This window comes from Carcharhinus amblyrhynchos, chromosome 15 (genome assembly GCF_965287045.1).
Source record: "Carcharhinus amblyrhynchos chromosome 15, sCarAmb.v2.hapA, whole genome shotgun sequence".
Classification (NCBI taxonomy): domain Eukaryota; kingdom Metazoa; phylum Chordata; class Chondrichthyes; order Carcharhiniformes; family Carcharhinidae; genus Carcharhinus; species Carcharhinus amblyrhynchos.
In genome coordinates this window covers 1,812,942-1,825,128 of record NC_137338.1, presented here as the reverse complement: position 1 = coordinate 1,825,128, position 12,187 = coordinate 1,812,942, and the positions used below count along the sequence as shown (strand labels likewise).

General features: G+C 42.6%; 1 protein-coding gene across 2 annotated transcripts in view; it reads right to left on the bottom strand.

Annotated features, from left to right (window-relative positions):
- The window catches only part of gbe1b (glucan (1,4-alpha-), branching enzyme 1b), a 509,684-nt gene that overhangs the window by 393,683 nt on the left and 103,814 nt on the right, over positions 1-12,187 (bottom strand). For both annotated transcript variants that reach the window (XM_080203341.1, XM_080203342.1), the window contains exon 3: positions 4,197-4,312. In XM_080203341.1, coding sequence (XP_080059467.1) covers positions 4,197-4,312 — 116 coding nt within the window. The remainder of the gene's footprint in view (positions 1-4,196; positions 4,313-12,187) is intronic.

Below are 12,187 nucleotides of genomic sequence, written 5' to 3'. Positions count from 1 at the left end.
GGCTGAGTGTAGGGTGATGAAATTTGCTGATGACACAAAGATGAGTGGAAAAGCAAATTGCGCGGAGGGTGTGGAAAGTCTGCAGAGGGATCTGGATAGACTGAGCGAGCGGGCGAGGACCTGGCAGATGGAGTACAATGTTAGCAAGTATGAGGTATTCACTTTGGCAGAATAGTAGGAGGGATTACTACTTAAAGGGCAAAAAGCTGCAGCATGCTACGGTGTAGAGGGACCTGGGGGTCCTTGTGCATGAGTCGCAAAAACCCAGTCTGCAAGTGCAGCAGGTGATCAAGAAGGCGAATGGGATGCTGGCCTTTATAGCGAAGGGGATAGAATATAAAAGCAGGGAGGTCTTGCTGCAACTGTACAGGGTACTGGTGAGGCCGCAGCTGGAGTACTGTGTGCAGTTTTGGTTGCCGCACTTGCGCAAGGATATTTTGGCCTTGGAGGGAGTGCAGAGGAGGTTCACTAGGCTGATACCGGAGATGAGGGGGTTGGACTATGAAGAGAGACTAAATAGACTGGGTCTGTACTCGTTGGAGTTTTGAAGGATGAGGGGGGATCTTATAGAGATGTATAAGATAATGAAAGGGATGGATAGGGTAGAGGTAGAGAGATTCTTCCCGCTTAGAAAGGACAGCAGGACTAGAGGGCATAGCCTCAAGATGTTGGGGGCAGGGGGGGTGCGCAGTTTAGAACGGAGTTGAGGAGGAACTTCTTCACTCAAAGGGTGGTGAATCTCTGGAATTCTCTGCCCGTTGAAGTGGTGGAGGCTACCTCGCTAAATATATTTAAGTCATGGGTAGATAGGTTTTTGGCAGACAAGGGAATTAAGGGTTATGGGGAGAAAGCAGGAAAGTGGAACTGATCCACTTAGATCAGCCATGATCTTATTGAATGGCGGGGCAGGCTCGAAGGGCTAGATGGCCTACTCCTGCTCCTATTTCTTATGTTCTTATGTCATGGCTAACACGAGGGGACATAGCTTTAAACTGAGGGGTGATAATACAGGACGGACGTCAGAGGTAGGTTCTTTACTCAGAGGGTAGTAAGGATGTGGAATGCCCTGCCTGCAGCAGTAGTGGACTCGCCAACTTTAAGGGCATTCAAATGGTCATTGGATAGACATATGGATAACATTGGAATAGTTTAGGTTAGAGGGTCATTAGATTGTTGCGCCGACCAGTGGAACCATCGAGGGCCAAAGGGCCTGCGCTGCGCTGTAATGTTCTATGTTCTAAATCTCACTTTTCCATTCCTATCCTGCACCCACCCTGGAGGTCACATTCCTTAGGTTGACCTTTGACACTCTGCACTTTTGTTCAGCCATTTCTACATTCCAATCTCTTGAACGCTATTAGCACCACTCTCAGCCTCTCCTACAACCATTTACATTCCCTTTACCTTTCTGTCTCTGACATCTTTGTCAGTTACACAAACCATTCCCACCACCCCCACCCTTACAGTATAAATTTCGTCCTATTTTCTTTGTCCTCAGCTCTGATGAAGGGTCATCCAGATTCAAAACGTCAGTTCTATTCTCTCCCAACAGATGCTGTCAGACCTGCTGAGATATTCCAGCATTTTCTGCTTTTGTTAAAGATTCCAGCATCCACAATATTTTGTTTTTCTCTTATGCATTCAAACATAACGCTTTAAGTTTCACCTCAGCCTTCTCTTTCCTTGAAAAAGAATCTCAGCCTGTTCAGCTTTCCTGAATAAGTATATTCTGGTAACAGTCCTGTGAACGGTTACTTCACCTTCCCCAGTGACTTCCACAATATGGAGAATTATGCACAGTATTCCAAGTGTGGCTGATTAAGATTAACACATGTAAGAATTTGAGATACTGGATATGTGGGAAAAGTAATTAGCCTTAATATGAACATCAACACATGACTAGCATTTAATTGTTTCTTAATGTAAAATATCCTTAAATTTAAAACATTACCAGGAATAATTCTATAAATGGTCTCCACCTAATCATATTTAATAACAATCACCTGATTCGATGTTCAACACAGCACATCCAAGTCAGAGGAGGAACTGGGAGAGGTAAAGTTGAAGTGGGTGGCACACAGATGATTTCACTCCTGCCAAAGACATGTTTTCCCATTTGGTTTGCTTGCTTTGCTATGTAAAGCTCAATGTGGAGAAAGCTGTAGCTATCAAAATCAGCAGAGCAGCGGAATCACAGAGTTCTCAAGAGCAGAGGGTGTAATGTGATGATACTATAATTAAACAAATAAGGTCATCATTGCATTTTGCCTCGCAAGCTATTCACTGCATTTTCCATAATAGTATTTTAGGGACACCTGACACAGCTTCATAATATGATGAAGAAGTGACTGAAGTGATGAATGAGGAAAGCCCAGAAAACTGTCTACATAGATTTCCGAAAAGTTTTTGACAAGAGACCACACTAAACAAAATTGCAACCTCCAATACTGGTTGTATATCTATAATAATGACTTAGGCTAAGAGAGAGAGAGAGCAATGTGTCTTAGTTTGCTGGTGACACAAAGCTAGGTAAGAATGTAAACTGTGAGATTGACACAAAGGGTGTAAAGGGATTGGCAGCAACATTGCAGATGGAGTATAGTGTGGGGAAGCATGGTTATTCACTGGTAATAAAAATAGAAAAGTATGATTTTATTTTAAAATGTGAAATATGTAACTGTTGATGTTCAGACACTTGGGCATGCTCATTTAAGGATATTACATTAATAAGCAGGCCCAGTAAGTAATTTTGAAGGCAAATGGCAGATTGGCCTTTATTGTAAGGGAATTAGAATACAGGAATAAACAAGGCTTGCTATACAATGCTTTGATGTTTGATTTTATTTATTATTGTCACATGTATTAGCATACAGTGAAAAGATATAGACAAAGCATACTGTTCATAGAGAAGGAAACGAGACAGTGCAGAATTTAGTGTTACAGTCATAGCTAGGGTGTAGAGAAAGATCACCCTAACGCAAGGTAAATCCATTTAGCAGGGAAGAGGCTGATCTTGAGTCGGTGCGACACAACCTCAGATTTTTAGATCTCTTGCTGAAACTACAGATGGATTAGTGTGTATAGTTTTGATCTCCACATTTAAGGACCAACTAGCACTGGAGGAGGTACAGCAAAGTTCTCTAGTTTGGCTCCTGATATGAAACATGAGAAGAGGCTGAGTAAACTGGGCCTATTTTCTCTGGAGTTAATAGAATGAGAGATGATCTCATTGCAACCTACAAGATTCTGCAGGGGTTTGACACACAGGTTTTTCGACTGGTTGGAGAACATAAAATATGGGTGCATTGTCTCAGTTAAAGGGATCATTTAAGGCTGAGATGAGGAGAAATTTCTTCACATCGATATCCCTATACTCAAATCCTCACACTGTCAAGGCTTACAGACCATTTGCCTTCTTTACTGCCTGCCGTACCCGTGCGCTTACTCACAGCAACCGATGCACAAGGACACCAAGATCTTGTTGCATAGCCAACTCTCTCAATTTACACCCATTCAAATAATAATCTCTCTTCCTATTGTTGCTCTCAAAGTGGATAACCTCACATTTATCCTAAAGGTGGCCAGAGACCAGTAACAGGACTTATTTTGCTCATGCTGAATGAGAAGAAACAGAAGTGTTGGGATTACAAATACAGAAACTGGAGAAAGCTGTTTAGCACTTGCCCTGCCATTCACAATGTATAGCTGATCTGTATTCCATAACCCTATCCTTGCCTGCCAAAAATCAATCCATTTTGGTCTTGAAAGCTTCTGTGGAAAATTGCTTTCCTTCCCCAGCATTATCCAAAGTCACAAACTGCCCTTTACCTAGAATATTCGCAAGTCCCTCAAAGTTGCCAGAACTGCAACTTGGACTGTGGAGTTCCCAGGTATAAATTAACAAGTGATCATTTTGCTACTGGAAAAACCGGAGCACTGCAGAGAATTAACCATTGAACTTTTCCACAAAAAATAACTATTGGGTTGGAGAACTACTGTCTTCAATACTGAGCTCACTGCCATCCCCTCCTCCACTACCCTTCAAGGGAATCACTGGAGGAAAAGCTACTTCATACAGAAAAATACTCAATTATGTTTTGCAAATAAGCAGTGTGACAAAAGTCCTGAAGTAACAAAGCTGTTCATTGATGTTGAAAACATTACTGTCAAGAAAGACTACATTGCAAAATATTCACCTTAAGCTTGGATCCATGGGGGATTGGGGGCGAACCATCCATATTGGGTGGGATGTGCAGTTCCCATTTTCCAAATGGCAATCTTTTGTAATGATGTGAAGTAGAGTTCCAGCCATCTGGTGGGAAAGAACAGAATTTTGATATGGTTAGCAAATGACCAAAATGAATTGCCCAAAGCTCTCACAGTGCAAGTACATCGGAGGTAGAACAGAAAGCTGGGGATAGTCAGGAAGCAAAGACTCAGTAATGTCAGGCTTCATTTTTTAAAACTCTAGATATCAGTTGTGGTTCAGTAGGGAACATTCTGGCATCTAAGTCAAAAACATATCCTCCTCCAGAGGAGGAAGGCAGAGGTTTTGTGGTAGTGCTACCAGACTCGTAATTGAGAGAGCAGGCTAACACCGGGACAAGGATTTCAACTCAGTTACTGGCATTTGAATTAAATTAATAGAATCTGGGAATTGAAAAGCTACTCGTGATAACAGTGACCACAAAACCATTGCCGACTGTAATTAAAGACCATCTGGTTTACGAATATCCTTCCAGGAAGGAATTGTGCCATTCTTAAAGGGTCTGGCCTACATGTAACTCCCGATCCATAGACTGACTCTTAAAATACCCTCTGAAATGGCCTAGCAAGTCACTCAGTTGCATCAAACCATGACAGAAGTCAACAGAAAGGAACAAAGTGGACAGACAACCTGGCATCAAACTTGGCACTGAAAACAACATTGCAGGGTTAGGTTTGTCAAAAAACTGCTTACTAACATCTGGGGCCTTGTCCTAGAATCTGGGGAGCTGTCCCATGGACTGGTCAAGTATCAGCTTCACATAGACAGACCTTACAAAGTCCCAGACATCACCAGCACCAGCCCTGCTATGTCCTGTCCCACGGCAAGGTAAACCCAGCAGAACTGGTGATGCAGTGGTACACAGTCAGGAGGTGGCGATGCAGCGGTACACAGTCAGGAAAGAGATTTCATGGGAGTTCTCAACATCGGCTGATATCTCGTGGCATCAAGGCAAATATGGGCAAGGAAACCTCCTGCTGATTGCATGTACTATACACCACCCAGCTAAACCCACATCCCCTGAATGAATTGACAAGAGATCCCCCCCACTTATGAATCAGTACTCCTCCACACTGAGCACCATTTGGGGGGAGCACTAAGGCTGGCAAGAGCAGAGCATGGACTCTGGGTGGGAGACTTCAATATCCATCACCAAGGGTACCTCAATAGCACAATTACTGACCACATCCTAAAGGGCGCAGCTACTGGGCTCTGTTTTACGGTCGGAAGGTGAGTGAACGAACAAGAGTGAGAAATCCAGAATGATCAACTTGCATACAAATAGCATAAGCAGCATGCAGTATTCGGAGCGAAGCAATCCCCCAACCAATGGATCAGATCTAAGCTCTGCAGTCCCACCACATCCAGTCATGAACAGTGGTGGACAATTAAAAAACTCACTGGAGGAGAAGGCTCCACAAATATCCCATCCTCAATGATGCAGGAACCCAGCACATTCGTGCAAAAGTCAAGGCTGAAGCATTTGCAAATATCTTCAGTTAGAAGTGCTGTGTAGATGAACCATCTCAGCCTCCTTCTCAGGTCACCAATATCACATATCAGTCTTCAGCCAATTTGAATCACATTACAACAATCTGGCAATAATACTGAAGACATACACTCCAGAATTGGCTTCACCGTTATGCAAGCTGTTCCAGTATAGCTATAACACTGGCATCCACCCAGTAATGTGGATGTCTACTGAATGCAGGATAAATCCAACCAGGCCAATTCCCAGCCCATCAGTTTACTCTCTATCATCAGTGAAGTGATGGAGGGGGCTGTCAACAGTAACATCAGTTGGCAATTTCTCCACAATGACCGACTCACAGATGCATAGTTTTGGTTCTGCTGCAGCCACTCAGCTCCCGACCTCATTAAAGTCTTAGTCCAAACATGGAAATGTAATAAATCTTCAGAGGCAGAAGTCCTTTCACCAAATTCACTTTATTTACAATTCCAACAGCAGTACACAGGGCGTTAACAATCAGCAGTCTACCTTCGGGAGTGCCAGAAGAACTGACACTCCCAATTAAATACAACGAAAGGCTCCGTGATTGGCCCATTAATTGATTCCTTAATAAGGAAATTCATATTTCAATAGGCCAATCCCAATGGCCTGATCGAACTAATGACAGAAATAAAGAGCTGAATGCCTGAGGTGAGGTGAGAGTCACTGCCTTTGACATCAAGACAGCATCTGACCAACTATTGCACAAGGCTATCGTCCTTTATTTCCTTAGATATCCATGGCTGATTATCCCTTTTCCTGCAGTCCTTTCTTCTCACTGGTATATACTTTTGCTCAGCACTGTGAAAAATCACTTTGAAAGTACTCCACCATTCCTCAATTGTTCCACCATCAAGCTTTTGCTCCCAGTCTACCTTAGCCAACTCCTCCCTCATCCCATTATAGACTCCTTTGTTTAAGCACAAGACACTGGTGTTGCATTTTATCTTCTCATGCTCCATTTGTATTTTAAATTCAACCACACTGTGATTGCTTCTTCTGAGGGGATTCTTAACTGTAAGATCATTAATTATTCTTGTTTCATTACATAGGACCAGACATAGGATAGCTTGCTTCCTCATAGGTTCCACTACATACTGTTCAAGGAAACTATCGCGGATGCATTTTATGAACTCCTCCTCAAGGCTGCCTTGACCAACATGGTTTGACCAATTGACATGCAGATTAAAATCCCCCATGATAACTGCCGTACATTTTTACATGCATCAGTTATTTGGACCTAAATATTGACCCATGGGGAACACCAGTGTCCACTTTCACCTGTCTGAGAAACAATTAATACAACTGAGAGCAGTGGTAAATAAGTGCCAGAATTCTGTTGTAATGTCAAGACGCGCAGCACAGCAAGGTTTAACATGGTACTGGAGAATCACAGCACTTAAGAGTCACATGGGGAGGCAATGGCATAGCCATAAGGAAGTGGTGATGTTGTGGCATTGTTACTGGACTAGCTATCCAGAGACCCAAGTCCAAATCCCCCGCCACAACAGATGACGAAATTTGAACTCAATAAAAATCTGAAATTAAAAGTCAAACAATGACCATGAAACCAATGCCATCAAAATCTGGACTGGCTTACATGCAACTCCAGACCCACAGCAATGTGGTTGACTCTTAACTGCCCTCTGAAATGACTGAGTGTGGAACTCAGCTCAACGGAAATTCAGGATGGGCAGTAAGTGCTAGACCAGCCAGCGATACCCAGTGACATCCAGAAATGAGTTCAAAAAAGACTCAAAAGACAACAGCCTAGAGAAAACATTCTGAAAGTTAGTAGGTGGCCTGGGTAGAGACAGCACTATGTATGACCATACCTTGAATAGTTAAAGACCAGCAATAAATAGTTCATATTTAAACATATAAATGTCAAAGTTTTATCAATGTGATATCTCAGGAAATGGAGATGCCAGCTGGGGTAAGCATAATAAGTTGTCCAAAGATGTGGGGGTTAGGTTGATTGGCCATGCTAAAATTGCACCTTAATGTCCTGAGATGCGTAGGTTAGAGGGATCAGCAGGTAAACAGGTAGGGATATGGGGGTAGGGTGGGATTGTGGTTGATGCAGACTCGATGGACCAAATAGCCTCTTTCTGCACAGTAGGGGTTCCATGATTCTGTGATACAAGGGGGCACAGGTTCAAGGTGAGAAGAGTAAAGTTTGAGGGAAATGTGCCAGGGAAGTTTTTCATGCAGAGAGTGGTTGGGTGCCTGGAATACCATGCCAGAGGTGGTGGTGGTGGAAGCAGGCACATTAGCAACATTTAAGAAGCATCTGAAAGTTACATGAATAGAAGGAATAGAGGGATACAGACCGAGTAAGGGCAGAAGGTTTTTTTTAGTTTAGTTAGGGCATCATGGCCAGCACAGGCTTGGAGGGCTGAACTTTTCTTTGTTCTTTGCAAGTAGGCTTACATTAACACTGCAATGAAGTTACTGTGAAAATCTTCTAGTTGCCTCACTCTGACGCATGTTTGGGTACACTGAGGGAGAATTTAGCATGGTCAATGCACCTAACCAGCTCATCTTTCGGACTATGGGAGGAAACTGGAGCACTTGGAGGAAGCCCACGCAGACACAGGGTGAAAATGCAGACTCCGCACAGACAGTAACCCAAGCCAGGAATTGAAACAGGGTCACTGCTGTTGTGGGGCAACAGTGCTAACCCACTGTGCCATCCCACATGGTCATAATCAGAGGGAACAGCATCATCATGCCAGAAGCCTTAGGGCGAGTATAGTGAAGACAGCTCTAGTTCTGAAAACAAGGCAAGAACATTGCAGAGTCCACATCATATTGAGACCTTGAACTTTGTCCTTTGGTTTTCTGATAAAAGATGGCTAAGCTGCAATTTCTGTGAATCGCTTATTTGCAGTTTTGGGACCAATCCTGATCAGTGTTACTGAGCAATCCTGATCTCATTTGACAAGATAGAGGATGGAAAGTTAGAAGTTTGACACTTAAAAGGAGAGAGAGGTAGCAAGGCAGAAGAGGAATCCCAGGACTTGGGGCCATGCATTGGAAGACACAACTGCCAGAGAAGCAAAGAAAGTAGGGAGCGGCCAAAAAGCCAGAATTAGAGGAGCACAGAGACCTTGAAGAGTTGCATGGCTAGAGGAGGCTACAGGAAGGAGAGGCCACGGAGGAATTACGAATAAGCAACATATGCACAATGGGCCAAATAACCATCTCCTATGAAAGGTTTAAGCCCTTAAGGTAGCATTTTTCCTCCTCCTTTCAAGCCTCCGCAGGCTTTCTCAGAAACAGAAGCACTATATCATGCACACTCCCACATGTAGTATTATAATTGCCAGACACAGAAACAAGGCTCATTTAAAATGTTCTTTATTACTACGCAGCCTATATTCTCTGGAACTGTATGTTTTAATGTCTTAAAGGCATCTAACAAATGGTGGGTAGTTTGTTGAGAAACTGAAGAACATGTAAGCTTTTCCGTAGGCTTGCTGCATGACAGCTCCAGCTCTGTAGCATGATTATAATTTCTGTTTGATTGCTTTTTTTTGTAGGCAAGTTGTCTGCTGCACATGCTTTACATTCTCCTGTTTCCTCAAATTTCATCCTACTTATTGGCATGATGACAGTTCTACAGATGCCAATCACTCTCACATGAGAACCCAGGCAGCATCAGCTGTTCACCCATTAAAAAGACTGCAATGAGAAAAGGAAGGAAGGTAGTTGTATTTTTATTGCGCCTTTAGTACACGAGCACCCCAAGTACGTGAAATCTCTGAACACGGGAATCAGTTATTCGACACATCATGCCAGTGCATTTTTGGCAGAGCCATCAGTTAGTCCCATTCTCCTGCTCTTTCCTTGCAGCCCTGTAAAATTGTTTTCCTTCAAGTTGTAATTATTAACATACTATTGAACTACACCCTTTTCAGGCAGTGTGTTCCTTGCTGTCCCACGGGAATTATAGTGGGTTGACGGGGGAATGGATCATGCAAAGGTCCGTTGGCCTTGGGCGAGATTTTCCAGTTCTGGGGTGAGTGTGACCAGAAATTCCTGCCCCTTGTGTAAATGTTTTCCTTCCATCATCCCCGTTCCTTTTGCCAATCTTAAATCTGCCTCCTGTGATTACTGACTCTGTAACCACTGAAAACTGTTTCTCCTTTTCACTCACTTAAGACCACTCCCAATTTTGAACACCTCTATCAAAATCTCTTCCTGACCTCCCTGCTTTAAGCAAAGCAACCTCAGATACTCCTGTCTCTCCAAATAACTAGTCCTTCATATATAGAACTATTTAAGCAAATCTCATTTACACCTTGCCCAAGGCACTGCCACCCTTCAAGTGTGGTGTCCCGAATTAAACATGATACTCCAGCTGAGGCCAAACTAGTGCTCTGTAAAGGTCCAGCAAAACCTTTGTGCTCTGACAGCTTTAATTATAAAACTGAGCATCTGATAATTCTTCATTATAGCCTTCTGAACTTGCCTTGTTGCCTTCAAAGACTTGTCTACAGAAACGCCCAGGTCTGTGTTTATGGCAGCCTTTTTAAAATTATACCTTTTATTTTATATCACCTCACATTCTTCCAAACAAATTATATTTTACACTTTTTTATGGTAATGTTCACCTGTCTCACCTCTGTCTATTTCACTGATCTGAAGTTAGTACTAGCCTCTTCATTGTTTACTACATTTTCAAGTTTTATACCATCTTGCAAATATGGAAATTTGACCCAAGTCCAGCCCACTATCATGTCAAAAAGAACAGTGATGTTAATACCAACCACTGGGCCGTACCACTATATACCACTCTTCAGTCTGAAAAACAAATGCATACCACTACTCCCTGCCATTCATCCCTTAGCCAATTTCGTATCCATTTAGCCACAGTCCCTTTAATCCCATGGATTTTTTTAACAGCAGGTTTGTTGTGACATTTTGTCCAACAACTTCTGAGAGTCCATACGCACAGCATCAACCCGCTACCTTCAACTATCCTTTCCATTATTTTGGTGAGAAGTGGCATAACAAGCTCAAAAAAAAGTCTCCGAAAGATTATTCAAAGTGGTGAGTACTTTGGAGAATCGTGGAGAAGAATGAGTTGAAGGAGGAGAGCGGTTTGGGAAGATAATAAAGAAGCTAATGATGGAGTAAAAGGATATAGACACAAAAGAAGTTAGAACGAGACCAGAGTTCAGCAGGGCTGAAGAAGGTTAGCGATAGGAAAGCAATGGCGGGATTTAAACACAGTGAGAATTTTAAATTCAAGACAAAGCAGGACCTGATGTTGGCAAAGACTTGAACAAGTAAGACAAGGCGTGGGATCATTTGCCAGCAGCAACAGTTTGGGTGAAATTAAGTTTAATAAGGGTGCAGATAAGACACCAGTCAGGGGAGGACTGGATAACTGAGAATTTAGTAAGGGAAGGCATGGAGGATGGTTTCAGGTTCAGCTGAGCTGAGTATGAACAGGAGTGAGCAATATTGTTAACCTGGAAGTAGGGTCCTTATGATCAAATGGATCAGAAGACCAAAGTTCAGATCCGTATGGAGCACCTTAGTTACAAACAATCTGAAACATCAATTTCTGCAGTCAGTTGCTTTCTCAGAGTGGGAAGAAAGATAAAAAACATCCAAGTTTGTTATAGATTTCCAAACAACTGGCTAAGGAGCGGGTCTGTGAAGATATCAAAGTAATTACGCATGGTTCTTCAGAAGGGGAATACAGCTCAAATTCTACTAATCAATCCCTTATATCACATGCCAGCGTTACAACCAAATCCGTTAATCATTAGCCTCCAATGTTGTTCTTTTATAAATGCCATCCTCGTCTATCGATGCAATCAGACTACCGTACATTACACTGTTGTCATTCAGGTCAGAAACTTCAAAGTGTTTGAAGAAGTCTGCCTGGATCATAAGTTTTGTACTTTGAATCTGGTGAAGATAAGCATGAGATGCTTCACTTCGGGTATGATTCAAATGACCCAATAGGGAGCTTTTATCAAACAAAGTTTATATAATATAGTTAACATGTATGCTAATTTTCTTTCCAATAATTTTTATCAATACAGACAAAAACAACCACAATAATATATAACCCTTAACAACTATATCTAAAACTTCCTATGGACAAAAACCCTTTCCACAAATTTAACACAGTAAAGACTAATGCTCATGTGACACTGGAACGGAGTTTTTTGGTTGGAGAATTGAAACCCTGAACTCTGTCTTCTAAGTCATAGCAGCCCTCTGGACACATCCAGAACAGTTTGAAGTTGGAGCAGCTTCCCAGAACACCAGGGAAACACTCTGGTCAGGCCATCAACAGTAGATGTTCTACTCCAGGGAGTAGAAGAAGCCTTGCTTTCAGCTGACCAACAGAATTTCCAAAACCAGGGAGAAACAGGAACACGTTT